This window comes from Leopardus geoffroyi, chromosome B2 (assembly GCF_018350155.1).
Source record: "Leopardus geoffroyi isolate Oge1 chromosome B2, O.geoffroyi_Oge1_pat1.0, whole genome shotgun sequence".
Classification (NCBI taxonomy): Eukaryota; Metazoa; Chordata; class Mammalia; order Carnivora; family Felidae; genus Leopardus; species Leopardus geoffroyi.
In genome coordinates this window covers 77,145,270-77,168,627 of record NC_059332.1, presented here as the reverse complement: position 1 = coordinate 77,168,627, position 23,358 = coordinate 77,145,270, and the positions used below count along the sequence as shown (strand labels likewise).

The window sequence follows — 23,358 nt, the reverse complement described above, 5'->3', positions numbered from 1 at the left end:
GTTTCTGTACTGACAGCTCAGAGCCTGGAGCCTGTTTCCAATTCCTGTCTCTCTCTCTCTCTGCCCCTTTCCCGTTCATAATCTGTCTCTCTCTCAAAAATAAATAGACATTTAAAAAAATTTTTTTTGAAAAAAAAATCAGATGCCCTACTGACTAAGCCAGCCAGATGCCCCACATATTTTCTATTTTCTAAGTAAAATATATTACACTATTATATATGCATCTCATTGTACTTAAATCTTTTTCAAGGTCTGTGATTATTTTCTTCAGATAAAGCCCTAGAAGCAAAATTATTACTGGATTAAATAACATACTCCTTTTAAAATCCTCGACATATATTAACTTCATTTCCAGAGGCTTATTGTCCCAAATCTATTTAGGAACTATTGATAATTTTTACAACAGTCGACCTCATTTAGAATATATATCTCTATATCTCTCCATTCATACAAGTCTTATTTTTAGAGCACTGAATATAAGTTTTATAATTTTCCTGATATATGATCTTCACAATCCCTTTAAAGGGATTTTTATATGTTTTTAAAGGGATGTTTATATGTTTTTAAAGCGATGTTTATATGTTTTTAAAGGGATGTTTATATGTTTTTATATGTTTCATATTTTATATGCATTTTATATATGTTTGTGTATGTGTGTGTGAATACACACACATGTGTAAAGTTTTATTATTGTGAATCTGAAGTCTTTCCCACCATATTTTTATTACCAGGTATTGCTGGCATATAGGAAATCTAATAGAATTGGTGATGGCTTTCTTATCTGGCTGCTGTATTGATCTTTTAGTTATAGATGTACACAACCTTATATGTAAATAATAATGTATGTATTCTCTCTTTTCTGCAGTTATGCTTCTTGTTTGTTTCACATCTCACTTTATTGCTAGAATTTCCAGAACTTGTTTTTTTCTTTAATTTTTCTTTATTTATTTTGAGAAAGAAATTGAAAGTGCACACACAAGCAGGGAGAGGGGCAGAGAGAGAGGAGAAAGAGAACTGCAAGCAGGCTGTCAGCACAAAATCCGATGTGGGGCTCAAACCCACCAACCTTGAGATCATGACCTGAGCTGAGATCAAGAGTCACGCTCAACCGACTGAGCCACCAAGGCAACCCTCCTAAACTTGTTAAATACTGGTAAGGGCAGGATCCCCTTTGTATTCTGTACTTTAACAGAAACACTAGTATTTCAGTGTTAACTGTGATATTTCTTATATTTCATGAAAGTATTTATTATTATCTTAAGGAATTTTTATTCACTTTCTGGTTTATTATTAGTAAAACTCAAAAGGCGCCCACTTTGTTAAGCATCTGACTGGCTCAGATCATGATCTCCTAGTTCATAAGTTCGAGTCCCACATCAGGCTCTATGCTGTCAGAGTGGAGTCCCGTTGGGATTCTCTGTCTCCCTTGTCTGTCCCTCCCCTGTGCACGGTCCATCTCTCTCCCTCCCTCTCTCTCTCTCTCAAATAAACAAACTTTAAAAAGAATTTAAGGAGCATCTGGGTGGCTCAGTTGGTTAAGTGTCTGACTTCGGCTCAGGTCATGATCTCACAACTTGTGAGTTCGAACTCTGCATCAGGCTCTGTGCTTACAGCTCAGAGCCTGGAGCCTGCTTCAGTTTCTGTGTCTCCCTCTCTCTCTGCACCCCCCCACTCATGCTGTGTCCCTCTCTCTCTCTCTCTCTCTCTCTCTTTCTTTCTCTCTCTCAAAAATAAACATTAAAGCAAATTTTTAAAAAAGAATTTAAAAATAAAAAATAAAACTCAAATATAGGGGGCTCCTGGCTGGCTCAGTTGGTAGAGTGTGCAACTATTGATCTTGGGGTTGTGACTCTGAACCCCACCCTGGGTATAGAGATTACTTTTTAAAAAGACTCAGGGGCACCTGGGTGGCTCAGTAAGTTAAGCGTCCAACTCTTGATTTCAGCTCAGGTCATGATCTCACAGTTTGGACAATTCCAGCCCCACATGGGGCTCTGCACATTGACTTTGTGGAGCCTGCTTGGGATTCTGTCCCCCTCTCTCTCTTCTCCTCCCCTGCTCATGCTCTCTCTCTTTCTCGCTCAAACAAAACAAAACAAAACTCGAAAGTAGGTTTTATTTTTATCATATGCCTTTTTTAAATGTTAATTTATTTTGAGAGGGAGGGGCAGAAAAAGGGGGACAGGATCCGAAGCAATGGAGCCCAATGCAGGGCTCAAACTTACAAACCGTGAGATCACGACCAGAGCCAAAGTTGGATGCTCAACCAACTGAGCCACCCAGGTGCCCCTTCATATGCCTTTTAGGCATCTGTCGCAATGATCTATTTGACCTCTTGATGTGATGTATTAGATCAGGTGTTTGAGGATAAACTTGACCATGTTTCTAACCAATTGGAGAATTTAACTTGCAAGTACTTGTTTTATTTAGGATTTTTACGTTTCTTTAATGGTGGAAATTGTTCTGAATTTGTGTGTGTGTGCTTTGTCAGGTTTTATATCAAAGTTTACGCTGATTTTATAAAATGAACTAAGAGACTTTCTTTTTCCATTCTATGTAACCATTTCTATAACGTATAATTATATTTTTCATGAAAGAACCCACTCTTCAAACTAAGCCCAAAACCCTTTGAGGAGTTAATTCTTTATCTTTTTAATTTCTCCTGTTGTATTTTTTTTTTAACGTTTATTTGTTTTGAGAAAGAGAGCGCGTGCACACTTGAAGGGCAGGAAGGGGAGAAAGAGAGAATCCCATGCAGGCTCCATGCCCACCATGGAGCCTGATGCAGGACTCAATCTGTCCACTGTGCAATCATGACCTGAGCAGAAATCAACTGACTGAGCCACCCAGGCACCCTTCCCTTAGTTTTTAATTCTTTTCTGTCTTCTACTTCACTTATTTGATAACACATTTTCCTAGGAAATGTTCAATTTTATCAAATTTCCAGACTTACAGGGGCGCCTGGGTGGCGCAGTCGGTTGAGCGTCCGACTTCTGCCAGGTCACGATCTCACGGTCCGTGAGTTCGAGCCCCGCGTAAGGCTCAGGGCCTGGAGCCTGTTTCCGATTCTGTGTCTCCCTCTCTCTCTGGCCCTCCCCCGTTCATGCTCTGTCTCTCTCTGTCCCAAAAATAAATAAACGTTGAAAAAAAAAAATTTCCAGATTTACAGTGCAGCATTATGGAGTAGTACATAAAGCATTCATGATTAAAAACAAAATCTTGTAAATGTAATTGTATTATCATTCTTAATTTTCTGAATTGTGTTTTTACCCTCTTTCCTCAATTAAGCTGCCTGACTTTAGTCTGTATTACTGGTTCTTTAGAAGGAAAAATAGTTTTGGGGTATATAAATGAATTACATTCTTCTCCTATTTTTCAATGAATTTTTTCTGTTTTTCCTCATTTTTCCTTTTTATTTTTTTAATTTTTATTTATGTATTTATTTTTTTTAATATGAAATTTATTGTCAAATTGGTTTCCATACAACACCCAGTGCTCATCCCAATAGGTGCCCTCCTCAGTGCCCATCACCCTCATTTTTCCTTTTTAAATTTTACCTTATGTTATTTCATAGTTCTTTATTTCTTATTTTATTTTATTTATTTTGAGAGAGAGCACACCAGCAAGAGAGAGGAAGCAGGGGAGGGGCAGAGAGAGAGAGAGAGAGAGAGAGAGAAAGAATCTCAACGAAGCAGGCTCTGTGCTGCCAGAATGGAGCTGGACGTGGGGCTCAATCTCATGAACTGTAAGATTGTGACCTAAGCCAAAATCAAGAGTGAGATGCTTAACCAACTGAGCCACCTAGGTGCCCCCATAGTTCTCTATTTCTGATTGGAATGTTATGCTTAGTTCATTTATTATCGTTTTGTATTTTCCCACAGTGGAAATACGTAACATCATAAATTTGCCTACAAGTGAAGCTTTGGCTGCAGCCTACACATTTTGCTATGAATATTACAGTGAAATTTGGCTTTGACTTTGGAATGAGGCTAAAATCTGCTGTTACACTATTACATTTGACCTTTAGCCTGTGGAAGACTAAATTGTCAAATGCTGACTTCAAAAAAATTCAAGGTAGCTCTGAACTTGTGTGAAACTAATGACCATGCAGTCATGTATATTACTATGATTTTTAATCAGATTTGGTACATCAGTAATGTGTACAAGGGTCATTTGGATATGTTTTTAATATTTGTTTATAGGACAAGCATTTTAGAGGTTCCTGTAGGAAAAAACCATATGCTTTATATATGGAAATCCTATCAGTCAGCTGAAGTATAATAGTATATTTATTATTGTAAGAGTATAATATTGCAATAATTAGTGATGATGTGAAAAGTAGGTAAAATACACATATTAAGTGAAAAAAGCACTTTATATCAGTTTTATATATATATACACACACACACACATATATGGTATGAGACAATTATTGTCAAATATATGAATATAATATTAGTATCTGGAGAGATAAAAATCAGAAAATTGTATTTTTATACAGTAATTGTCCCTGAAAATGAGGTTCTAGGACATTTTTAGTTCTATTTTATGTATTTATTTAACGCTTGAATTCTCATTAAGAGCATATATTATTTTTTATAAGAAAAAAATAATAAATATATTTAAAATGCAAACAAAACTGAAGATATACAAGTTAGTAGTCTGATAAACTATATGATGATCTTTCTCTTATTGGAAGATTCTGTGACCCAGTTACCTAGGACTTTTATTTCCTCATGCTTCTTTTTTTTTTTTTTTTAATGTTTATTTATTTTGAGAGAGAGGGAGAGAGAGAATCCCACGCAGGCCCCACACTATTAGTGCAGAACTGGACTCAGGGCTCCAACTCACAAACCATGAGCTCATGATCTGAGCTGAAATTCATTCAGACACTCAACGGACTGACCCACCCAGGCACCCCATATTTCCTCACACTTTTCTTGCTGGCCTTTCTACCACTTCACTAATCACTATGCATAGACAAGGAGAAAAACAACCAGTAAATTATGTCATATTTTACCAGCTATGATGAAGAAATAGACAAAGTAATGCAACGGATTCATATAAAGTGTTAAATCTTAGATAGTATTCAAATAGGGCCCTTTTGTGCTTGATCAAGGAACTCAGTTTAGCCAAATAGGTTGTTACATGAAGGATACATGGGAGGGGAATGAGCATTGGGGGCACGGGGTGGAACTGAAGAATCTGAGACTCAGTGATAGACTGATTGTCCAGTCAGCACTCACAAGAATTGGACCTGGGGAGACAACAGGACCCAGGAGGCTCAAGGGACTGACAACTCTGTGTCTTCTCTCTTGCTGTGTATGGTCTTTCTTTCTCAGAGTATCTTTTGTCCATCTCTGAACTTTTGGTCTCTTTTCCTCCTGCTTCCCATTGGCCTAATCCCTCCCTTTCTACTATTTATATCTACTGTTTTCACTCTTGTTTTCTCAAAAACCTTACTCCTTTGTTAACTCTTCTCTCTCCTGTATCCTCCATCTTTTTCTTTCTACTGAATTCTATCCACAGGTATATAAATATGCTTCTGCCATCTTAAAAACCAAAACAGGGGCACCTGGGTGGCCCAGACTGTGTGTCAGCACAGAGCCCACTTTAGATCTTCTGTCTCCCTCTCACTCTGCCCCTCCCGCACTCTCTCTGTCTCTGTCTCTCTCAAAAATAAATAAACATTTAAAAAGCAAACAAACAAACAAAGGCAAGGACACCTGGGTGTCTCAGTTGGTTAAGTATCCAACTCTTGATTTCAGCTCAGGTCATGATCTCACAGTTCATGAGATCAAGCTCCACATCAGGCTCTTTGCTGTCAGCACAGACCTTGCTTCAGATCCTCTCTCCCATTCTCTCTCTGCCCTTCCCGCACTTGCTTTCTCTCTCTCTCTCAAAAATAAATAAACATTAAAAGAAAATAAATACTCTTATAACAAGATAATTGAAAATGCGAGTGATTGCTCATAGATTAGTGCTGTCTGATAGAACTTTCTGCAGTGATGGAAATGCTCTGTATCAGTGCTACCCAATATCATAGTCACCAGCCACAAGTAGCTATTGAGCACTTGATAGGAGGCTAGTGTGACTCAGGAACTGAACTTTGGATTTTATTCAATGTTAATTAAGTTGAATAGTCACATGCGGCTAGTAGCTATGGTATTGGACAGTTTTGTTCTAGGTGAAAAGAAACAAAAGAGGGGCACTTGGCTGGCTCAGTCAGTAGAACATGTGACTCTTGATCTTGGGGTAGATTACTTAAAAAAATTTTAGTTGAAAGAAATAAAAAAGCAATAAAATGCAATGTGTGAATTTTGTTAAACGTAGTGAAAAACAGATGCAAAGGTTCTGTTTGGTTTCAGTTTAGTCTCTGCCTCCCCTGGTCTGCATCCAACTCTTTTTCCCAACTGTTAAGCCTACTAACCAACAGTGACTCCAGGCCTGCCACAGGCCACAGAACATCCTTCCCTATAGCTCTCCACTAGTTCTCCTTCATGACCCCACTCCAGCAACTGGATGTGCCCAGCTTCCTATATTCCCCTTCAATGTCTCCCTTATTCACCCAGGCTTCAGGAGGGCTGGTTAGTGACTCAGCCCTCATCCTCCAACTTTCCCTTTTGAACCATTGCTTCCTATTCTTCTCCCATCATATTCTTATTCCTATAATAAACTCCTTACTCCATAATACTCATAGTGCTTCTGCTTCCCTGGTTGATTCTTAACTGATACTCTCCTGAAATCTTATTCTCTCAGAATTCCTCAATTCAGGAAATGGCATCAACATCCATCAATTTTCCCCTTAACTCCCTACTTTCAGTCCACTACTTGGTCCTTGGCAAACTAGGTTCAAAATACACTGTTGAATATGTCCCACCTCTTTCTACTTTTTCTGCAATACCTTCGTCCAAGTAACTTCATCCTTAGCTGGTTCCAACTCTATCATCATCCCCCAATATCTATTTTGTTCCTAAACATGTGAAAAAATTTAATGGTGTCCCATTGCACTTACATAGTCCTGCATAATTTAGCTCTGCTCCTATCAACTTCTCAAAATTCATCTTGAGCCATTATCTTCTTTACCAAATATGCTTGGCCACACTGGCTTCCTTTCAGGAAAGACCAAGCTCTTTCTTCTCTCAGAGTTTTCGCACATGCTATTCATTGAAATATTCTTCCAGCTCCCTTTTATTCCTCACTTCCCTTGGTTTACTCTTTCAGATCTTGGTTTATACGTCACTTCCTCTGAAAGGCCTTCCTTGACCAGCCTAAGTAGGTCCTCTTTCCTGTCATTCTGTAACACTATATTATGTTAATTTCTTCTTTGCATTTATCATATTTTATAAATATTTTGTTTCCTTATTTATTCTGTATTTTTCTCACTTAGCTGTGATTTCCATGAAGGCAAGAGGTATATTTCTGCTTTATTCTCCTAGTGCTTAATTTAGTGCCTGGCACATAATTGGTGGTCAAAATGTGTTTGTGGAATGATGAATGTAGTAAGTGGATTCCTCCTACCTTCTGCTTATTTATGGTTTCTGTTTCCTTATAATTTTAGTTTGACATGATCTCCTATAGTTCAGCTCTAACTTCCTCCTCAAGATACTGACTCTATCTTTGGTTTTTCTCTAGAAATGGTCTGGTGCCTGATGCTGGTTTAATAAACTGTGGCAAGGCAAGGATGAGTTGTAATACAGAGTAAAACTCTGACAGCCTAGATTGCTCCCTTAGCAGGGACTTTGGGTAAAGTTACCCTTGGAAAGAGCTTTCAGACATACCATGATGGACATGTTCAGTATAAGATTATTACTATATTTTCCTCTTTTGTGCCATGATTCATCATGAAAATCTGAGCCACCAAAGATTGCTTGTATTCTGGGAGTCCATTCAGAATAGAATGGGAATATTTTGATAAAACCATTATGGTTTATGTTTACATAATCCTTGTTCTTTTTGTAGTTACCTGTATAAAGTTTGTGACTTCTTATAATTTAATCAGTCACCTTTCATTGTACAAGTTAAATGCAAACAGCCAAAATGACACTGGGCTCTTTTTTTTCTTTAAAGTTTGTTTGTTTGTTTGTTTATGTAATATCTATACCCAATGTGGGGCTCGAACTCACACCCCTCAGATCAAGTGTTGCATGTTCTTCCAACTGAGCCAGCCAAGTGCCCCTGAGATTGGACTTCAAATTTAAAAACAAGAAAAAAAGAAAAGGAAGCTAAAAGCAATAGAAAGAGGGGCACCTTGGTGACTCAGTTAGTTGAATGTCCAACTCTTTGTTTCAGCTCAGGTCATGATCCCAGGTCGTGAGATTGAGCCCTGTGTTGGGCGCTAAGCATGGAGCCTTTTTAGGATTCTCTCTCTCTCTCTCTCTCTCTCTCTTTCACCCCTTCTCCCCTATTCTCACTCTCTCTCTTCCTAAAAAGATTTTTTTAAAGATTTTTAAAAAGCAATGGAAGGAGGGGCGCCTGGGTGGCGCAGTCGGTTAAGCGTCCGACTTCAGCCAGGTCACGATCTCGAGGTCCGTGAGTTCGAGCCCCGCGTCAGGCTCTGGGCTGATGGCTCAGAGCCTGGAGCCTGTTTCCGATTCTGTGTCTCCCTCTCTCTCTGCCCCTCCCCCGTTCATGCTCTGTCTCTCTCTTTTCCAAAAATAAATAAACGTTGAAAAAAGAAAAAAAAAAGCAATGGAAGGAATGTCTACCATTTCAAATATATTTAAAACATTAGCATTTGGGGGGCGCCTAGGTGGCTCAGTCAGGTAAGTGGCTAAGTTCGACTCAGATCATCATCTCACAGCTTGTAAGCCTGAACCCCTTGTCGGGCTCTGTGCTGACAGCTCAGAGCCTGGAGCCTGCTTCAGATTCTATGTCTTCCTCTCTCTCTGCCCTTCCCCTGCTAACACTCTGTATCTCTCTCAAAAATAAATAAACATGGAAAAAAATTTTTAAATACATTAGCATTTTTTAAATTAATAGATTTTTTTCAACGTTTATTTATTTTTGGGACAGAGAGAGACAGAGCATGAACGGGGGAGGGGCAGAGAGAGAGGGAGACACCGAATCGGAAACAGGCTCCAGGCTCTGAGCCATCAGCCCAGAGCCTGACGCGGGGCTCGAACTCACGGACCGCGAGATCGTGACCTGGTTGAAGTCGGACGCTTAGCCGACTGCGCCACCCAGGCGCCCCTAAATTAATAGATTTTTTAAAGAGCATTTTTAGGTTTAAGAAAACTGAGCAGAAAATATAGTTTCCATATACTCCTTTCCCCAGGCCTCCTCTACCCCAGTGTCCCCTATTATTAACATTGTGTGTTAGTTGGTATGTTTGTTACAACTGACAAGTGAATATTGATACATTATTATTAACTAAAGTCCACAGTTTACATTAGTGTTCATTCTTTAGGTAGTTCATTCTATGAGTTTTGACAAATGTATAATGACATGTATCCACCATTATAGTATCATAATAGTGCCATTTCACTGCCCTAAAAATTCCCTGTGTTCTACCCATTTATCTATCCTTCCCTCCCTCTCAACTCCTGACAACCATTGACCTTTTTCTATAGTTTTGTATTTTCTGGAATGTCATACAGTTGAAATCATACAGTTTGCAGCCCTTTCAGATTAGTTTCTTTCACTTAACAAAATGTACTTAAGAACCCTCTGTGTCTTTTCATGGCTTCATAGCTTATTTCTTTATAGCACAGAATAATATTCCATTATATGAATACCAAAGTATGTTTATCCATTCACCTATTGAAGGGCATCTCAGTTCCTTTCAAGATTGCCAATTATAAATAAAGTTGCTGTAAACACCCAGTACATTTTTGGTTTTGGTGTGGACTTAAGTTTTCAATTCATTTGAGTAAATACCAAGGAATGCAACTGCTGAATCATATAGCAAGAGTATGTTTAATTTTGTAAGAAACTGCCAAACTGTCTTCCAAAGTGGCTATACCATTTTGCATTCTCACTAGCAATGATTGAAAGTTCCTGTTGCTCTACATCCTTGCCAGCATTTAGTGTCGGTATTTTGGATTTTGGCTCTAATAGGTGTGTGGTAGTATTTCCCTATTTTAATTTGCAACTCCCTAATGATATGTGGTGTTGAGCATCTTTTCATATGTTTAATTGCCATCTGTATAGCTTCTTTGGTGAGGTATTTATTCAGGACTTTTGTTCATCTTTTAATAGAGTTCTTTGCTTTCTTATTGTTGAGTTTTAAATATTCTTTTCACATATATTTTTAAGATTTTTAATTTTTTTAAAGTAATCTCTACACCTAGTCTGGGGCTCTAACTCACAGCCCTGAGATCAAGAGTCACATGCTCCACTGACTGAGCCAGCCAGGCACTCCAGAGTTCTTTGCTTACTTTGGATATTAGTCCTTTAACAAATAACGTGCTTTGCAAAGATTTTCTCCCAGTCTGTAGATTTTCTTTTCATTCTTTTAGCAGTGTCTTTGCAAAGCAGGAATTAATTTTATCACATCAACTCTTTAATTACCATAAAGATAAGATGTCATGGATGTTGCAAAATACTTTCCTTTTTTTAAGGCAAAAATTCTTTTTTAAGGAAAAAATCCACTTTTTAAGGAAAAATCTATTTTAAGGAAAAAAAACTCCACTTCTTTTTCCAAAAAATTTCTTGATTACTAGGAAGATGGAATTGAATGACTTCCAGTCTCTTTTGGTTCTAGGTTTTTATGGTTCTGTGGAAAGAATGATGGTGTATTGTGGATTTTTCCTGTTAATTCTGGGATCCCCTCTCCATTAGCACAGTAATATATGGCAATTGAAGGAAGTTTAGAAAATGTAGAAAAAAGAAAATATGATTTTTTTCTAAACAGTGTGGCACTAAGTGGAAGAATTTTGGATGACAAAAAATTCAAACAGGCATGCCTATATGCCTGCATTTCATTAACTGTAGTGAAATTAACCCCTTCACTACTTCATGGATAAAAAGACACTCATGAGGCACATAAATAGTTTTTAATTTTTAATTTTTTTAATTAAAAAAATTTTTTTAAATATGGGAGCTTCACACATTTGCAGGTCATCCTTGTGCTGGGGCCGTGCTAATCTTCCCTGTATCTTTCCAGTTTAATATATGTGCTGCTGAAGCAAGCACAATGATTAACTCTTTAAAAGCACATATTTGGGGCATCTGGGTGGCTCAGTCAGTTAAGTGTCCAACTTCAGCTCAGGTCATAATTTCACAATTCACGAGTTCGAACCCTGTGTCAGTCTCTGTGCTGACAGCTCAGCCTGGAGCCTGCTTTGGATTCTGTGTCTGCCTCTCTTTCCCTGCCCCTCGCCTGCTCATGCTCTGTCTGTCTCTCTCTCTCTCTCAAAAAGTAAACATTAAAAAAATTAAAAATAAATAAAAATACATATTTATCGTAAAAAGTATAACCAAAGTGTATGAAGTAAAAAGTGATGGTCTCCCTCCACCCCATCCTTATCTCTAATTGTAATTATTTTCTATAGAAACAAAAATCTTTATAGCCATGCTTACCTGGTTGTACACATACGTACAGACCTGCAAGCTTCATGAGTCAGGGATCACCTATGACTATATCTTGACATACATCATTGTAAGCCTCATGCATACAATGGAGCTTAGTACACAGAAGGTGCTCAATTGAATGAATAAATGTCACACTCTACATTATTCTATAGGTGACTTTTTTTTAAGTTTATTTATTTTGAAAGAGAGAGAGAGAGAGAGAGAGAGTATGCAAGTGGGGAAGGGGCAGAGAGAGGAGAGAGAGAATCCCAAGCAGGCTCACACCATCAGCGCAGAGCCTGATGTGGCGCTCAAACTCACGAACCAGGGAGATCACTAGGAGAGTGGAAGTCAGATGCTTCACTGACTGAGCCACCCAGGCGCCCTGGCTTTTTTTTTTTTTTTTTTTTTTAATTTAAGAATGTAACCTGAATATCTTTACATGTTTGGACATCCATAGCTATTTCATTATTTTCAGTGGCTCCAGAATAATGCACTATGTGAATGCACTACAATTTATTCTGTCAGTCCCCTATTACTGGATGTTTAGGTTATATATATAATAATACACACACACATACACACACACACTTATGTACAGGATTAAAAACAATAGTGCAATAAGCATTATAGGCAAATTATTTTCTATAAGTTATATCAATTTGTCTTCTCACTAACAGTGAGCGTGTTGAGTTCTCCACATCTACACTAGGGATGATATTCCAATCAGATATTATCAATCTTTGTTGTCTTTGCTGTTTATTTTGTTTGGAAAAGGGGTCCATATAAGGGGAGTAGCAGGCTATTTTGCTATAAAGGGAAGTTGGGATTCAAATGGGGAAGATCCTAAATGGCAGATAGGACATGTGAATATTTTTAAAGTAGTGAGAAGTCAGAGAAAGAGTTTGAGAATTTAAAAAAAATTTTTTTTAATGTTTATTTTTGAGAGAGACAGAGCATGAGTGGGGTGGGGCAGAGACTGAGACACAGAATCTAAAGCAGTTTCCAGGCTGTGAACTGTCAGCACAGAGCCCAATGTGGGGCTCGAACTCACGAACCAACTGTGAGATCATGAACTGAGCCTAAGTCAGACACTCAACTGACTGAGCCACCCAGGTGCCTGGAGATTTTTTTTTTATACATTATAAAATGTTTGAGCTAGAAGAGATCTTAAAAAGTATCTGTTTCAATGAACTTCTTTTAATTTTTTTAATGTTTTATTTATTTTGAGAGAGAGAGAGAGAGAGAGAGAGGAAGCATGCATGAGATGGGGAGGATCAGAGAGACAGGGAGACAGAGAATCCCAAGCAGGCTCTGTGCTGTCAGTTCAGAGCCTGACATGGGGCTGGATCTCACAAACTTATGAGATCATGGTCTGAGCCTAAATCAAGAGTCAGATGCTTAACTGATGCCACCCAGGTGCCCCTCAATGAACTTCTTTAATAGATGGGGAAATAGAAATTCTGAGAAGTAAAATGATTTATTCAACCTCACTCTCCATGAGTAGCAGATCTGATATTGGAATCAAGGTTGTTTGGGTCTCAGCTTTTATTGTTCTTTGGTTTTATTCAGCAAATATTTAGTAAACATTCTGTGCTAAGTACTAGAGAAGATTCAGCAAGTAGGGAGATATACTTATTGAGCACTTTCTTGTGGCAGATCTTTCATATACATTTTAATCTAGCCCCATGTATCTACTATACCAAATCAGTCTAGTAGGTTTTTTTTTTGTTTTGTTTTGTTTTGCTTTGTTTTATTGTGTAATTTAGTATTATTAGGGATTCCTATGTTTCAGTAGTAGTAATTCTTGGAGTCAAGCCTGGAATAAGTTCTGTAGATCAGGAAGAAAATTACACTATTGCTTCACTGAAAAAGGTGTCAAATGGAGAGCATGGCTGATTGCTTTTTTCTCAGGCCTGGTTAGGGGATCAGTCACTTTTCTGTGTAGGTCCTCAGTGTGTACAAACCTGAAAAGTGTCAGAATTGAAAGAAGGCCAGCCAAAGCTGGAAGAGTGGCTGAAATGTGGCTGAGAAGACAGGTTGAACAGATCATGGAGGGCTTTGTTGATCTAGTTAAAAGATTTTTGCTTTTGTCTAAGTGTAATGGGGAACTAATGAAGGGTTTTAAGCAGATGCTCCACAGGGTCTTATTTGCAATGAAAAGAGAAGTGAGGGTGGGGGAAGACACTTGGGCTTTGAATGGATTAGGAGAGCTGCAAGGTGGATGAACGGATCAAGAAGCTAGAGATCATTAGTCCAGGTGGTAGTTGATGGTGACTTGTCCTCTGGCTGCAATATATAGAGAAGTGGAGATACATTAGAACACAAAACTGACAAGATTTTGGTTAACTGACAAGGCTTTGAGAGGGAGAAAGTGGTGTCTTGGATTTCTCTTTAGTTTCCAGCTAATGTTGCTGGATGCAAATGATCGATGTTCATGAAGATGGGAACTCTGGAGATAGAAGATTGGTGGGTGGCTGGGGGGAGAACATGTGCTCAGTTTTGAAATGTTGTTTTGGAGGGCCTGAAAACCCACAGAAAGTTCCAGGGTGGTTAGACAAAGGAATCAGAGGTCAGAGAAGAGCTAGAGATTTTAATTTGGGCGTCTTGGTTATTTGGTAGAGCACATTGCCTAGGTAAAGGCTTTTTTTTTTTTTTTTTTTTTTTTAAGGAATGTCCATCACCAGGAAGGTCTAAAAAAAAGCGTTGGATGGTTCAGATGCATTATTTTCATTCTTTAATTCCTAAGATTACTCATTTTTTATTTTTGTAGTAAATATGTGGGTTGTTTTTCATTTATAAGATTATCTACCTTTGGATTAGGAGCTAAAATCCTTGTTGCTGAACTAGCTGCATACCATAGCAGATATATGTTTAATAGTAAGGGATTTTTAGGTAGCGGAGATGTCAGATCCTTGCGGAACAGATAGGCTAGATAGTACTTTGGTCAAATATTTCATATTTCCAGCTACCTATGGAAAATAATCTAGCATTTTATGTGCTTAATCACTTTGAAGAGTATTCATCTAACTTTTCCTCGAACCACTGATTTGTTGTCACAACATAGAGCTTATTTCGGGAACCAGTGAGCTCTTAAAAAGCTTTTCAATAAAAAGGACACTATGAGATTACAGTTGAATTGGATAAAGTCAGTATCCATACCGCGACTGAAATTCTAACGTCTTTGTCTTGTCTTTCTTGTACTAGTAAACAGCTACAAAGGAAATGTCACTTCACGTAACATTTAGTTGCTAAGATTTTTAAAAAGAAACACAGATATGTTCCTCACAGTTGCCCTAACCACACAGCTTTGTGCTACTTCAAGTTGCTCAAACTGTGCTATGAGGAAGCCCTTAACTGCTTAAAAGGCCAGGGACTGAAACAGACTATTGCACAACTCTTCACCACCGGGCGGTTTCGCTTCCAAATCTGGCCTTCGTATCATCCCACGGCCGGAGTCGCTTCTGGGTCCGCTGGAACGAGCCCCGTTCCTCCTAAAAGCAGCCAGGGTTTCCTCGTCCGAGCCACGGGAACCCCTCCCTCCGCCCAAGGTTTTCGCGAAAGTGAAGCTGCGCGGGCGCGGGGCCCCGGAAGGTCCCATTGTCCGGCCAGGGAGAACCGCTCTCCCCGTAGCGACTCCCGTACTCGAGTCCCACCGGCTAGGTTAACCAGAGGTCTGCGGGTCTCGGCGCCACTCCCCTCCCCCCGCCGCCCCATTGTCTGCCTCGCCCCGCCCCGGGGGACACGTGCGCCTGCAGCTTCCCGAGCGAGAAGAGCGCCGGGCGGCGGCGGCGTGGACACCGCCGCGAACGGCTACGCGGCCGCGGCGCCGGGGGCGGGGGCCGGGCGCGCACGGATCGGTGGGTGTCCTCAAGCTGCTGCGGTAGCGTTCCGCGCCCCTCGCCCCGTGCCTCGCGGGCCCGGGACGGGGCGGGGGTTGGGACGGGCAGGAGCTCGGTGGGGGTGGCGTGCGCGTGGTGCTGCGGTGGGGGTGGGGTGGGGTGGGGCGGGGAGATGCCTGTCTCCTGACAAAGGAGAACGAGTGGGACACGCTGAGCCGGCCCGCCCCGCCTGGAGGAGAGCGGGAGGGGGAGTGTCGGGAAGGGAAGGGGCGGGCCTTTCATTCACTCTCGGCCCCTCCGTAGCCGCCGGAGCGGAAGGGCGGGGTCTTGCGTCCCCCTCCCCCGGGAGGTGAGGAGCAAGGGAGGTGGCGGGGCGTGGGGGCGGAGCCCGCGGGCGCGCGTCCCGAGGCGTAGGCTACGTCGTCACGTCAGCGCGGGAGAGAGAAAGAGAGGAGCCGACTCGGCTGGGACTGGGGGACGGAGTCGAGAGAGCGAGCGAGGGAGGGTGTGAGCGAGCGTTCGAGCGAGGAGGGGAAAGGCGGTCACTCGTGCCTGAGCGGCCGCGGACGGGACTGGGAGTGGTGGGGCAAAGGAGCAGGGAGGGGAAGAAGAAAGACCGAGAGAAGGAGGCGGACGGAGGCTGCTGGTGGTGGTGGTGGTGGCGGTGGCGGTGGCGGTGGTGGTAGGGGGAGAAGGAGGAGCTGTAGGAGGGCAGGGGCAGAGGGAGTGAGAGAAGCGGACGCGCGAGGGAGGGGAGGGAAAGGGGGGGGGGTCACGCGGGCGCGCGCGCGCGCACCGGGAGCGCGCTCGGAGGCGAGTGGAACTGGATCGGGTTTGCTGCCAGCGGCGTGAGCTTCGGCCGCCATTTTACAACAGCTCCACTCGCGCCGGACATAGGGAGCAGCGAGCACGCGTTTCCCGCAACCCGATCTCCTCGGACAGGATTCTTCCGCCGCAGCCCAACGGGGAGGTAACGACCGCCAGGACCCGGGTCTGGGAGGGGAGCACCGTGACATTGTGGAGTGAGCTGGGCGAGGGAGGTGTGGGGAGAACCCGGCTTTTCTGGAAAATGGATTCCAAGGGGGAGAGGAGCACGTTGACTGGGGCTGCTTGAGAGTAGGCCGCAGCCCGCGTCGCCACTTCCTTCTATTCTCCATGTGCTGCCGCCGTTCGGGCTTTGTCTGCGGCGCTCCAGGGAGGAGGCGGCCCCATGGCCCGCGCGGACCGCGAGCGGCGGCGGAGTTGGTGCTGTCGTGGCCGTCACCGCGGCGCGGGAGTGGGCGGAGAGGAGCTGGTCCCGTCCCGCAGCCGCGCGGCGAGCTTGGGTGGTGCTCGCGGTCCGGCGGGCGTTAGGCAGTTCGCGGAACGCCCTCACTCCGCCGGGTTACTGGCCTCTGTCTGGGGGTGGGACAGCTGGCTCCGGCGCCGCAGTCACTGCACGGACGGGAGAGGGGTGGGGGCTTGCACCATGCGCCGCGGCTCAGGTCTCGGCGGTGCGGGCGGGCGGCCGGGGGTCGCCGGCGCCCGGGGCGGAGAGAGCCATGTGTCACGGCGGAGACGGCGGCGCTGGGGGGGGCGGGGAGAGCCTGTGGCCTGGCGCCGCCGCGGCCTCGGTGTGGAGGGGCGAGGTTGTGCTGCTGCTGCTTTCTGGGGGCTCCGATCTTGGCTTCAGGTTGACGTTGGGAGTCGGTGATGGTCGTCTTGGCCTGGGACTCGGTGGGTTTCCGTTGGAGGAAGTTGTAGGACATTTGAAGGCGCAGAGCACGTGTTTCTAATGGGCTCCTGGTGGCCGCAGCGGTGAGGCTGCCGCTTTGGGTGCGGAGTTGGGGGCGGGCTTTGGGTGCGGGGGTGAAGGGTGGAGAAATTGGGTGGTAGGAAGGTAGCTTGTGTGAGCGCTTTGTTCTTCGCTGGCTGTTGTTACAGATCTATAAGCGGCAGGCGGGAAAAGCGCGCACTTTGGGGGTTTACCTTTGAGAGAGAAAAGCCCAGCTTTGCTTTCTCCACACACCTCATTCTCTGTACTGCCACAGCTGCATGTGGCACGCTGGCTTGTCCTCGTGCTGATTGGGCTCCATTTGTAATATGGTTTTTCCTAGGGAGTGTTAGCAGGTGAGTCAGGGGTGGTGCTAAGGAAAAACATAGTGAATCTGTCCTCCTCTGCCCCGCGCTCCAAATCTGGCTTGTCAGGCGATAGTGACTGTAAGGCTTCTTTAAAGGGAGGCGCAGGCTGGCTGGTGTAGAAATTGGTAGAGAAAGTAAAGATTGGGGCTCTTATATTTCCTCTACCCTTTTTGAAGATCCTAGTTTAATTTTGCTTATTGCGTTTGAACAGATCTCTGGAAACATGGCTACAGAACATGTTAATGGAAATGGTACTGAAGAGCCCATGGATACTACTTCTGCAGTTATCCATTCAGAAAATTTTCAGACATTGCTTGATGCTGGTTTACCACAGAAAGTTGCTGAAAAACTAGATGAAATTTACGTTGCAGGTAAGAACTAACACTTGCAAAATTATATTATGAAATTTTTCTATTGGACTTCTGGCTTTGAGCTAAAATAGCAACTTTTTGTGGTTTCCAATAAGTGTGGGAACTAGAGTTTTGCCTTGTTGTGATAGTTGTGAACTAGAGGTTAAGGTGTAGAGGGAGGGAAGAAGGAAGGGTTAGGAGGTAAAGGCTGGCTGGCCAGATGGATAAGTATATGATGGTAGCAACAGCTGCTAAATGTTGGGAGCAGGCCATGTGACTTTTTGGGGTATTTTTATAGTAGGGTTCTTGTTAAATAACTGGTAACTATAGACTTGTCTGTCTTGGTGTGGCTGTTGCTTTTTTCCTAGTGGTATTTGAAATCGTGTAGAGGTTCAGTTGTCATGCTTGGTACTTTGTTGGTTGATTTTAGGATTTACATATTTACTGTAGAAATACTTAGCGTTTAGAAACTATGTGACTTAGAAGAAGATGTAAAAGAAGTTGATTCATTGTAAGTGTGGTTGAGAGGTTTTATTTAGTTCAGAATGATTAAAGCATGTGTGTTTCTCATATAGGTAAGGGAAATGGAAGAATTCTTACTTGGCAAGCATGTACCTGTATTGGCAAATATGGTTTCTTAAAAAAAGTTTCTAAAAATATTAAAAGTTGACAACTAATTCAGTTTTCTCTTCTCCAGGGCTGGTTGCACATAGTGACTTAGATGAAAGAGCTATCGAGGCTTTAAAAGAATTCAATGAAGACGGCGCATTGGCAGTTCTTCAGCAGTTTAAAGACAGTGATCTCTCTCATGTTCAGGTAATGTTGATGTCAGTGTAACTAGAAAAAATATGAGTAGTTTTGATATAGTTTGTTTTATTGAATTAGATACAGATAAGACCATTGTTAAATGTGATTGGAAAATTTTTTTATAGAACAAAAGTGCCTTTTTATGTGGAGTCATGAAGACTTATAGGCAGAGAGAAAAACAAGGGACCAAAGTAGCGGATTCTAGCAAAGGACCAGATGAGGCAAAAATTAAGGTATGTCTTTAAAAACTTTTCTTTTTAATCCCCCCCCCCCCCCCCCCCCCCCCCCCGTCGTCTTTAAGTTCTTTCAAGGATTTTTTTTTTTAAGCTTTGGTGTAAATATTCTTTGGATGTGAAATGTGGGTGTGCATCTTTAAGATGTTGAGAGTTAATAACCTGAGATAATTTGTTAATCTTATCTAATTACTGCCTTTTGAAAAGTTTCCTGCCTTTAGTTATTTGTTTTTAGAACAACTCACTTTTAAGTTTTTTTTGTTATTAAGTTATGCATTAAATCAGTGTTTCTTGGTATTCTAAAGCAAAGACCTAAATACCATCTACCATATTTCTAAACATTTTTTGAAAAGCTGGAAGTCCAGATTAGTGACAGTAGAACAAAAATGGGAGGGAATCCGTTCATCCCATACTTGGTGAGGAGTGTACATTTAACAGTTGACTTATCTTAGAATTCACAAACTCCCAAGTTAAATGGATTTAGAATTTTTAACACTACCTTCTTCTTTTCTATTACTGTTGATTTTAAGGCTGATTTGTTCATTTCTAAAGGCAGCTTTTATCAGTAAAATTGAGGAGTGTGGAAATGCAAGTGAAGAAACTGAGGTTGGGAGTGGAAGTTATTTTTTTTTAAGGTCATGTAGAGCAATAAATGACCTCAAATGCAACTAGGTTGTGATCTTTGTTTTGGTTTTTAGTTGTGTTGAGGTTTCAGTTTATAGAAAATGTGATCATGCTAGTTTTAATCTGGTGCTCTTATTACAGTGTGCTGATGCTCTTTGAACCAAGAGTTATGGTTTAAGAAAGTTAATTATGAGTGTTAAGTGATGTTTTAATGGTATGGGAGGAGGGAAGTGTGGAATAAGGAGTTAACTGTTAATGTCATTCATATATTTGAGGCTTTTACAGGTCAGCCTGTGAGTGAATTGTGTTTAAACCATAAATCCAGTTTTTTTCCATAGAAATGGAGTGTAGATGTCTTTATTATATCAGTTGTGATTAAATTTACATTTTGGGAGTTAGGGTTATTAAATTTTTATTAAAAATGTAAAGTTTATTTTGACTTTTCTGTCTGGGAGGGAGTGGCTTGAAGCTTTAGTGTTTCTTAAATTGCAGCAAGAAGACATAGTGACACTTTTATAGGATGTTTGAGGAATAAGTTTTTTTCTATTTTTTAGGGATTGATATAAAAAGTATTTAAGTCATATAAAGATGAAGGTGAAAAGTGCAGGGATTACATATGGGAAAAAGGGAAGATGAGACATTTAGTGGTTTAGTTTATGTTCTAGTAATAGATTTCAGTTTATTTTTGTTGCCCAATGTTGCATCTGTAAATAAACATTGGGGTATGATAGAAAAAGGCTGCTTCAAAATAATGTAGCACTTTGTGGGCCTTTTTGTTAGAGTTTAGTAATAGAGGAGTTTTTTTATCATAGTATTTTTTCACAGATATTTAATGTTCTTTGGGTAGAAAGTGTTTGAAATCTGTCTAGTCATTTTCGTTTCTAGAGACTGAGGTGACCCCAGGTCATTTGACAGCATTTTGATAAAGTTTGTCATTGTGCTTGGTGTTAGCTTGTTTTTGTTTTTGTTCTTTTCAGAATTTATTAGCCAATTACTAGATTTTATTATTTAGAAAGCAGGTTTTGTACTTTGGTTGAGATGGCAGAGGAGAATAATTCTTGGTTTTTTTTGTTTGTTTGTTTGTTTAGACTAATTGTAGACAACTTTCTAGTACTTTTGCCTTATACCAAGGGATAGGAGAAACTACCACTGATTAGTAAATAGGAACTGTTTAAATTTTAACAGTTCACTTTTAGGGGAGATAAGACCTAGAAGTTATTTCACATTGTTGCAATTACATAAAGTTTTCAAAGTCATTTTGGCTCTCATTTGTTCTGAATGAACCATGCCATCTGGGGAAGCATGGTGCTTGAATGTCAGATGAATTAAGTTGTTACATTTCCTGTAACTCCTAAGTTAAGGGGCATTCTCAGGGAATGTAATTTCTACAAAGGTTGGTGCTCAGAATTGCTGGCAGTGTGTATTAGAAGTGTGGGATACAGGGAGTTTATTAAGGAGCTTTACCCAGTGCCTCCTTTGGGAGAGAATTAAACTCAAGCAAATTAGGTACAGTTAGGAGAAATTAGCAGAACAGGTACAGACCCTGGCTTGAAAGATGTTGATGAATCAATATTATTGTTTGTTTGCTAAACACTAGTTAATTGGAAACCAGAAATAATTTGAGTAGGGCCCTGAAATTTTCATTAAAAATTAGAGCTACTACAAGGGTACATTAAAGGAGAAATTCTAAAACATACCAGAAAACTGTAGGGATTGTTGCCAAGGTAAATGGAATGCTTTGAACAAAATTGATTTTTAACTGTGAAATGCATGGGTGTGGTCTTGTGAATTAAATGTATTAATGACATTTGAACTTTTCAAGGCACTATTGGAAAGAACAGGCTACACACTTGATGTGACCACTGGACAGAGGAAGTATGGGGGACCGCCTCCAGATTCCGTTTATTCAGGTCAGCAGCCTTCTGTTGGCACTGAGGTAAAGAAACTAAAAACTTGTACCTTTTGTAGTAAATGCGCAGGTATCTGGTTTCCTAAAGAAACTCTCCATGGTTTTTTACTTCATGTTTAATTTACAGATATTTGTGGGGAAGATCCCAAGAGATCTGTTTGAGGATGAACTTGTTCCATTATTTGAGAAAGCTGGACCGATATGGGATCTTCGTCTAATGATGGATCCACTCACTGGTCTCAATAGAGGTTATGCGTTTGTCACTTTTTGTACAAAAGAAGCCGCTCAGGAGGCTGTTAAACTGGTAAGTTTTTTTCTTCCAGTCTTCACATTCACTGTCTTTAATTAAAGTCAAGTTTTTTCTTATTTTGCCTAAGAGTTAACCAAATGTTTTTTGAAGTGCTGATTAGGCACTTTTACATTCTTTGTTGTAGTCATTGTAGCAGTATTCTTTATATGTGTAGTTGACTGGACTGAGGATCTATATATAAGGCACAGTGTCAGAATTCTGAGTTACTCGTTCTTTGAAACATGTAGCTTAGTGATTTTTTTACTCTTTAATAGGAATGTTAAAAGATTTAAGGAAGTAACTAATAGGTAGGGCTTTCTTATTTTCTGGCTGTACCTGACTGAGGATCTATATATAAGGCACTGTATCAGAGTTATTAGTTCTTTGAAACATCTGGTTTGGTGATTTTTTTTTTTTTTTTAATAGGAATGTTAAAAGATTTAAGAAAGTGACTGTAATAGGTAGGCCTTCCTTATTTTGTGGCTGTACCTGGGCCATTCCTCTTTCTATAAAATATATCACAAAGACATTGTGATGACAAACTTCTAGTTCATGAAATAAAAGATTTCATGCTGAGTGGCAATACTTGATTTAAAGTACCAGATGTAAGGTGTGAAGACCTAGTTACGTTGCCAACTTTAAAAAAAGAGCTTTAATCAAATTATGGCTTAGCTCTTCTTTAAACTAGTTTTATTAAATTTTGTGGCTCACATGGATTCTACATTTTGTAATTGAAGAGGTCAAGGGTTAATTTCAACCCAAGAAATGTATCATAAAGTAAACTGGGGAGGAACTTCTGTAAAATTGCCCACTATGGCAGATATTTGTTAAATTTGCCTTATTGGCTTACATATTTTGTAGGGGATACTAAACAATCTTAAAATTCTTGGATTGATTTTTCCTGAATTTTTCCTTTCCTCACCATCAGATGGTCTACATTTTAAGGCATACCTTAAGGGGAAAAGCCAACTATACTTTGTTTTGCTTTCCATGGTGATTGAATTTCTCATTTGGTGTATGTAATTGACTGTGATAAAAACTTAACATTAGAATGGTGCTGCTTGAAAGATTATAGGTGGTGTCTCTAAAAAAGAATTTGGGAGTTTAGGTACTTTTAAATCATGGGTGATTTTTCCCTCATTTAAAGAATGCTTCCTATTTCAGAGCAGCTATAGTTCTATAGGGAACCATTCACTTGTAACCTTTGTGCTGTCAAAATTTTAGTTTTGAGCAGTTCATGTAAAATTAAGGACTTTTTAGAGTTCTGGAAAGATAACTTTAGAAACCATCTGGTTTAATCTATAAACAAATAGAACATTTTTGCCAGGTAGCAATAGAGTAGCAGTAAATTTTAATACGGAAATGTGAATGAGAAGGCAGCAAACTACCTTACTGCAGCAAGCTAGTACAGAATTTACCATTAATTTCAGACCCATTTTATATATTAGGTATTACATAAAGCTTTTATTGTTTAACAAGGGTGGTTAGTGTATAAGTGGTGATTTGTGTATTAACATTTTTAAAAGGAATCATTAAACCAACATTTGTAGGCCACTTAATTCTTGCTACCAAAATGCACTATTTATGGCAGGTCCTCACTGCAGTATTTGTAGACAATGTCCAAAATCCATAAAAAGTACTTCATTAGAGGAAGATGATCTATAATCCT

The 23,358-nt window shown here is 40.6% G+C and overlaps 1 protein-coding gene and 1 pseudogene across 7 annotated transcripts in view; one reads left to right on the top strand and one right to left on the bottom strand.

Moving 5' to 3' along the window:
* Nucleotides 1-11,021: 11,021 nt before the first annotated feature.
* On the bottom strand, nucleotides 11,022-11,136 carry LOC123610010 (annotated as a pseudogene).
* A 4,101-nt stretch (nucleotides 11,137-15,237) lies between these two features.
* The window catches only part of LOC123608692 (synaptotagmin binding cytoplasmic RNA interacting protein), a 31,718-nt gene continuing 23,597 nt past the window's right edge, over nucleotides 15,238-23,358 (top strand). For 3 of the 7 annotated variants that reach the window (XM_045498952.1, XM_045498951.1, XM_045498950.1), the window contains exons 1-6: nucleotides 15,238-15,374; nucleotides 17,689-17,848; nucleotides 18,525-18,643; nucleotides 18,760-18,867; nucleotides 21,314-21,427; nucleotides 21,528-21,704. In XM_045498952.1, the coding sequence (XP_045354908.1) occupies nucleotides 17,701-17,848; nucleotides 18,525-18,643; nucleotides 18,760-18,867; nucleotides 21,314-21,427; nucleotides 21,528-21,704 (666 nt within the window). In that variant the 5' untranslated portion in view covers nucleotides 15,238-15,374; nucleotides 17,689-17,700. Of the gene's footprint in view, nucleotides 15,375-16,108; nucleotides 16,327-17,688; nucleotides 17,849-18,524; nucleotides 18,644-18,759; nucleotides 18,868-21,313; nucleotides 21,428-21,527; nucleotides 21,705-23,358 lie in introns of those variants that run through there. The other 4 variants (XM_045498956.1, XM_045498954.1, XM_045498957.1 and 1 more) reach the window with 4 other exon arrangements.